The following is a 7,500-nucleotide window of genomic DNA, read 5'->3' as shown; positions in this document are numbered from 1 at the left end:
AGATAAGATCTACTAACACAAGATTCATGTCTTCTGGATTATGTAAGCAATATGTAAATTTTTCTTTTCAAGTCAGAGTAGTCACTGAATGCACCACCTACTTGTGAGTCCAGTGGACAACACAAAGGTAAAACATGTTCATTTGTCAGATATGTTGGGAAAGCCTTCACCTATCCTATCCAATCATACATGTAATCACTTCCATGACTGCTATGACCTTTCCTACCTTAATATATAATTGTACTTCTTTGTAATAAATACCCATAACACAGACAACATATATTTAATCTCCTAAAATAGTAATTCTGACATATTAACAGGATTGACCTTATTATTCTGAAGTTTTAAGTAAGAATGCTGGCTAGATTTCTGTCTAGTAGAAAAAATATATATATATAAAACCATCTTTGTAAGAAACAGAGCCCAGAAATGACCAAAACGTTTTCACGTCCTCAAAAGAACTTACGCTGTCTTCATATTTTCTAGGTGTGATGAATCCCTCGCGTGTTGAAAATGTTCAAATTTTATTAAATTTCATCAAATTTCAGGTGCAATTATAAGGAAAACATACACGTATAAAGAATGTTACACTTGTGTTGGGTAATCTGATTTACTTACCATGCTCTCTCTTTATGCTAATTCTTTTTACATCAAAAGTGCAAATAAATATACTGCATTTTGTAATGTAAAAGAAGCAATTATTCTAAATAATGGTAAATTTCAAGGTACATATTTTTGTTTTTGGTATAATACTTAGATTTTGTTGATGGCAAAATTATATGCAGCAAGATGATGTTTAAAAATGTATAAAATAAACATAATGGAATCTTCTCTTCAAATTCTTTCTGGTATTTATTTTTTTTTTTTTTTTATTTATAATTTTTAATTAATTAAAAAAAAAAAAAAACACTAAAAAAAAAATTCACAAAACAGCAGAAAAAAAAAAAAAAAAATTTTTTTTAGTCACAAGTAAAAAAATAAAAAAAAAAAAAAATTACACAAATGCAGAACACAAGTGAAACCATAATTTGAAATTAATAGCTTTCAGAATATAATAATAAAATATTTATATATGACTTCAAACTTTGAAAAAAAAAAAACTAAAAAATGAAAAAAAAAAAATCATTAATAAATCAAAAATAATTAGTGTTTTTTTAAAAAAAAAAAAAAAAGGGGGGGGGGGGAAAAGAAAAACAATCTTACATTTTAAAAAAGTTACCTTTTATTTCTTATTTGGACCTTGGTTATGCCTGCTTGGTTCAGTATTCAGTATACCCCGTAATGCCTTATGTAAGAAGTATCTATATATATCTTTATATTTTTTTGTTTTTTTTTTTTTTTTTTTTTTTTTTTTTTTTTTTTTTTTTTTTTTCACTGCTTTTATTTTTTTTTCTCTGCACTTTTTCTTGTTGCACTTTGTAGTTTGATTTTTATTAATCAAAATTGTATTGATTGTGTCCAAAAAATAATTTGCCAAAAAAAAACCTTCAAAAAAAAAAAAAAAAAAAAAAAAAAAAAAAAAAAAATAAAAAAAAAAAAAAAAATCAATCAATCAATAAAAATCCAAAATCAGAATACAAAATATGTAACATAGCCAATCTTTTTACCTAAAGATGAGACGTATTCCATCGTCCCAACAGAAAAATATAATAAGAATTAAATTAAATAGTAGGTACAAAGAAAATCTTTAGGACCTTTATGGTATGATACAGATAGATAGATATGCATACACATTAAATGATGGTTAGAAAATATTTAAAAAATAAATAAGAGAACTATATAAGTGGAAGAATATAATCAGGTAGGTGAAATTTTTCTATCTAGATTATACAATATCCATGATAGTTTCTTTGTTCTTTTATTAGGATGTTGCTAAATCAGTACATACCCCTAATGAATTGTTTCTACGATAAAAAAAAATCATTGTTTTTAAGAATCAATTTTTTAATAACCAGCAACTCATTTTTGTTTTTGGTTTTTATTTTTGTTTAGTAAGGTCCAATATTCAAAAGGACTGCATGCCAAGTTCAGCCTACAATACTTTTACTCGGTTTTGATTTTAAGACGTTTATTTGAATAAGAAATTGTCCCTCTTGGAAAGGCTATATCATGAAAACTGTTTTATTGTTTTTGCAAAAGTTTGTTTGCCTGAGATAAAACTATATACTATTCATTTCATAGTATATGATATTGTGGGGTATCTTGAAGAGACTTTTTCTATTTAAGAGGCCATAACCCTTGAATATTTTGAAAACTTCACAAAATTATGATGTTGATTTCCTACACCTTTGGATTAGGACCAATATTAAAAAGAAAAAAAAAATTACAAGCAAAACTTATCTAATACTTACCTGACAGCATCCTTTCACCAAATAAAGGAAGCACTTTCTTTAAAGAAAAAGAAAAAGAAAAAAAAAGAAAGAAAATGAACACTCACCAAGGGCATAAACCAACTGCTGCGAGACCTGAGGATTCACTGCTGCCGTCAGAACCATGACCGATGACACCCCTGAGGTCGGCTGCATGTCCACTAGCCATACTCTCAACTGTGTCGCACCTGCCCTCTCACGGCCCTGTGGTGTAATTGCAAATAGGCAAGACGGTCATTTTGTTCCATAGGATAGGAGAGGAAATTTTTTTATTCCAAGGTAACATACTGTGAGCCATATATTTATATATATATAACTCACTATTTATACACAAATATCTAAAATTAAAAACAGAGTCCAACCCAATACTGACTAGGTTAAGCTATGTGCTACAGAAAATGCCAAGAAACCTAAACCTCATATCTTCTGACAAGATAGAACTGATGATACATCACCAGAGAGGACTACAAGCTGTGTTCCCAGAATATATGCAGTTGAGTTTTGTTGGCTGTTTCTGGTGCACAAACTGGCACAGAAACCTTTTGCAGACATGCAGATATCTTCCAAACATTTACCAAAATAGATTGAACAAATAACAACAATAGAATAACAATATATTTGTTCAGAATAGGACAAGCATGAAGCAGCAGAGCAGCCTCTGTAAGCACTCTGGCAAAGATCAACAAACCTTCCCCACATAAATTCAACAAAGGATGTCTTGGAATGAATCTTTATTTGATGATAAAATGCCAAAGAAGTTGACACACTCTATCTTGCCAGAAAATCCATAGTAGAGGTTTGTTTACCTTGGTTGATGCACAAAGTGTACTTGGTTGTGCAAGTGGTTTTTATAAGGAATTATAATCTTACAATTTTTCTATAGATTATTTTTATACATCCTAGCATTAATTCAGATATTCTTATTAGCTCATAACTTGGTTTTTCTCTCTCTTAGTGGACCTAATCAAAACATTTCCCGTAAATTTCAAACTTACCCAGACATGATCAACAAATCCTTCTCTGATGTATTTCTCAACATTACACTCATAAACAAGCTTGTCAGGTTCATTAGGGATTAGGTACCACTTCTGCAAGGAGTTAGCTGAGAGCACCAACACTGAACGTTCATCTGACTCTGCACCGGGAACTGCTACTGCACGGACCAAGCGCTGCAAAGAAACCAATTTGTATGTTGTACAATCAATTCATTGGGAAAATTACACTGGACATTTATTTCATTAACCTGTTGCCGACGAGGCTGTTTTGGCTCCAAATGGTATAATCGCTGGGGTATTTCAAATGCATAAGCCTAATGCCTAGGGCTTTTCATCCGCTCTCGCTATAGCCAAGCACTACATGCCCGATCACCTGGTGTGCTGGCCAGAAGGACAGCCATGACAAAATATCTCGTCCCCTGCGGCTGGTCCTGCCACCGCTCAACATGATATCTTGTTACCCAGCGATAATGGATTAAAGGGACAATGCCTATGGTGGGCATCTGAAGATGTTCTGTTTTTCCCTATTATTTTTAAGGTTGTTTTCTATTATTTTCCATTATATGATATAACAGTACTGTGATACTAATAAGCATCTGGTATGATGCCCTAGCATATTCAACAAAACGAAATATACAGCAAAAAAACTATCCCAGCACATAATGGTAAAAGAAACTGTTGCTGAAACATACCGCTTCAGGTGCTTGTGTGGGCATTGACCCAAACACAAGCGAGGAAACTCTGCGTGAGATGCCGCCTAGGAGGCCTGCAGGGACCTTCAACTGCCTCACATTGATGGTCTGGTTCCCCCCTGAGCCCTGGCCCGGCTGAATGAGCAGGGTTGTGGAAGTGGTCGTGGCCAACAGACACCCTAAGGAAGGGCCAAGGAACACCAAGCTGTCGCATTCTTGACCCTGGTTAGAGAAATAAGTCATATTGTGTTAGAGAGGGCTTGGAATAGGTGAAAATACATCATGAATATCAATAATTTGTTAGTAAGTGTACATTGCAATAATTTTGATACAAATTTCTTCCTTTTTTGTAAATTTCCCATAATAAGTACCTGTAGTTCTGTGCTGACTTCAAAATATGAGCCTTCATGAGCAATACTTGGCCAGAATCTGACAAAACCTTCAGGTGATGCTGCTACACATGCTGGTACCTGAAGATGAAAAAGGATTTCAAAATTACATTCCCTACACACATTCTCATACTTATAAAAACAAAACAATGCAAAGATCAGCAAGGAAACATATGATTATGCTGAAAGCCCTTTTCTGTTATTGCTTCATCAGGGCATATTTCTCATATTTCTTTTACTCTTCACTAGAGTCTAAATGCAGCTCTCGCAACAAACACCGTGGATTTTCCCATACCTGGCCTTCATTTGCCGCATACACAACCACCAGCTGGGCTCTGTGTGCTAAATCTGATGGGGGTAAAGTGAGTTCCCGGAACTGATGGTTGACGAGGCGCCGAGAGTCATCCACTTTATATCGCCAAACTAAAAGGCGACGACCGCACACAAGCCATGCCCAGCCACATTGTGATAATACTGCTGACATCTCCACATTCCCTGTAAAATATCAAACACACACACAAAAAAATATAAATATATATAACAATCAAAGGTTATTAAGGATATACAGCCATGTTCATCATTAAAACAAAAAAAAAAAAACACCTCAACCCTTGGTAATATTTTTCAAATACCTGCTTGATGCCAGATACAATCATTTCAAATATGTATTTTTACAAGTATATTGTTTTGGATAAAAAAAAAAAAAAAAAAAAAAAAAAATCATGCCACATTAACCCTTTCCCGACGGGGCACTCGCTACGCGAAGACCCCTATGCCGGGCGATTGCAATATTGCATTAAAATCGTCACACTGGCATGACGCCCAGGCATCGGGAGTTTGGCTGTGTCACACGAGTGTGACGCACCGTTGTCATAGGGTTAAGCATACTACAGACATCTTAAATTGAGCCTCATCACTATCTGCAACATTTTCATCAACATGAAAAAACATCACAAAAGAAAACAAGAGGGCACACTTACGGTCAGCAAATGTGAGTGCTTCCATTACCAGGGCAGGCAGAGAGGCCCCATAGCTCTCAAGGCTATACTGGCCGCTGCCTTCCATGAGCTGGGATGCTTGCAGAGACCGGTTGAGGGGTGTGGAGCGACTGAGGACAAGCAAAGAAAAACAAGTAAATAAATAAATATGTAAATAAATAACAACAAAATAATTAATATAAAAGATGAATGATCCTTTTCAAGTTTAAGCTATCTCTAAATATTTTTTTTGTATAAAGAAAAACAAATATAAATTCATTACTATATCAACTATCTGGTGACAAAATCAAATGCTTACAATTATTTCATATACACTGTCATACTAATATCTACCATTTCTTAGCAAAACAATACAGGCAAATCTCCAGTGCAAGATAATTGCAGAGTTCACAGTCAAGATATGTGACTTTGATGTTATTAGGATGAATGTTAAGGTAATTTTTTCAATCTCTCTCAGACAGACAAAGTAAAAAAACGGCATATTTTGGTTCTTTCTAGTTGAAACATGACTCACGTAAAACCCCTTTTGAATTTCAGGAGAAATCTAGTCAAAAATCAGAATCTGCCTCTATAGTGAGAAAGCATCAATGCTTATCACCGTTTTCAAACACATTAACAAAAATAACACATCAACCAAAGCTTTCCCATTCTACTATATGGACAATACTCTATAAACAAAATGAAATAGTTATTCATTCCATGTAATATATGGAAGCATTTATCACCAATAAGTCTTCCTCAACCAAAGTGCTACTCTCACCCTGGTGTTGTAAATGGTGATCGCCTCGCACTGGTATTGAAGCCAACTGCACTGCGTCTGCGTGCTGCTGCTGCTGCCGCTGCTCTTGCGCTTGCAGATGTGAAGGAAGTGTTGGCTGCCCCCCCACCCCCTCGGTCTGAGACTGGAGTGTACATCTTGCAACTGGGACTGGAGATCTGCAACAGAATCTTGCATTAATGTGTGGTTTTTCTTACTGTATCTTTGTGGTACTTACACTTACCTTTTCCTTATTGTGTATGCTATACGGAAAGTCTTATTTGTCCGAGTATACGCTTTAACTGGTGTAATTATGTTTCTTAAATGTTTCTTAAAAACCTTGTTACATTGTATTCATTACTATATGGAAATAAATTAGTCAAAGCTGAAATTTGGTATAATTGCACGTTGAATGTATTTGGGGTAAAGCATGATGTATTCCCGTATTATAATCATTCAGTCTTATGGAAAAACAAGATGAAAGCAATAATATTTCTTGTGACTGTAAATCATTGTACATGCGTCCTAGATAACAATTTTTTAAAAAGTGTTAAAATACAAAACAAACACAGAAGATCATAACAACGATTTTTTTTGTTTTCTTCACCCTCCGCTATGGGAATTTTCGCTTGGCCAGACCACTTACACCCTGAATTTTTGTTCAAAATACTGGCTATTGATTCCTTCAGTTGTATAACTAGGATATGATAACAAATGCTACTTAGAATCACTTTGCTAATATATGAAATATAAACTCACATATCATACCTAAGTCTAGAAAATAGTTGAAAAAACACAACTTCTAAGGATGCCAAGCACAGGCCGAACACATCAAAATAAGGCCGGTCTCGGAAGGGTTAATGAACAAAAACTACAAAAATTATAAAGGAAACCATTCATTCTATTGGAAATATATGTAGAAGCCTTCCACAGGTGAGATATTAAATCATCAACTCAAGTCAACAGTGACCTAATTTCTTTTCAACATTTGAGATATTACGCAACCAGAAAGGGACTCAATGTTTAACCTGCCAATACATGAGCCCTACCTCGTGAGTATTGTGTGTTTGTGTGTTACTAAACACCAATGGATTCATCTCATCTTCTACTACTCACATATGGTGGATATAAGGTGTGATTCCCTCCCCCAATCCCATAAAATCTGGGCCCCAATAATAGGTGGGACATGACGTAGATCAGGAAAATTGCAGAGTAATATATGAATAAAAATTAATAAATTGCATTGGTATATGCTATAAATATACCTTAGCATGCAATTTTTCTATAAAAATGCAAAAGA

At 34.3% G+C, this 7,500-nt stretch overlaps 2 protein-coding genes across 3 annotated transcripts in view; one reads left to right on the top strand and one right to left on the bottom strand.

Annotated features, from left to right (window-relative positions):
• HSPC300 (hematopoietic stem/progenitor cell protein 300) overlaps positions 1-273 on the top strand; it is a 2,895-nt gene extending 2,622 nt beyond the window's left edge. For both annotated transcript variants that reach the window (XM_043017989.2, XM_043017988.2), the window contains one exon: positions 1-273. This exon is cut by the window's left edge and continues 571 nt beyond it. The gene's annotated coding sequence lies outside the window, so the exon portion shown is untranslated.
• Nup133 (nuclear pore complex protein Nup133) overlaps positions 1-7,500 on the bottom strand; it is a 20,425-nt gene that overhangs the window by 11,534 nt on the left and 1,391 nt on the right. Inside the window, exons 2-8 of the mRNA XM_043017987.2 lie at positions 6,204-6,379; positions 5,426-5,553; positions 4,741-4,940; positions 4,428-4,526; positions 4,057-4,278; positions 3,365-3,538; positions 2,438-2,573 (exon numbers count right to left, since the gene is read on the bottom strand). Coding sequence (XP_042873921.2) covers positions 2,438-2,573; positions 3,365-3,538; positions 4,057-4,278; positions 4,428-4,526; positions 4,741-4,940; positions 5,426-5,553; positions 6,204-6,358 — 1,114 coding nt within the window. The 5' untranslated portion in view covers positions 6,359-6,379. The remainder of the gene's footprint in view (positions 1-2,437; positions 2,574-3,364; positions 3,539-4,056; positions 4,279-4,427; positions 4,527-4,740; positions 4,941-5,425; positions 5,554-6,203; positions 6,380-7,500) is intronic.

The sequence above is a fragment of the Penaeus japonicus genome, unplaced genomic scaffold, assembly GCF_977035675.1.
Source record: "Penaeus japonicus unplaced genomic scaffold, GWHDUDI00000001_assembly GWHDUDI00000007, whole genome shotgun sequence".
In the NCBI taxonomy this organism is placed as follows: Eukaryota; Metazoa; Arthropoda; class Malacostraca; order Decapoda; family Penaeidae; genus Penaeus; species Penaeus japonicus.
This window is presented reverse-complemented; position numbering and strand designations above follow the sequence as displayed.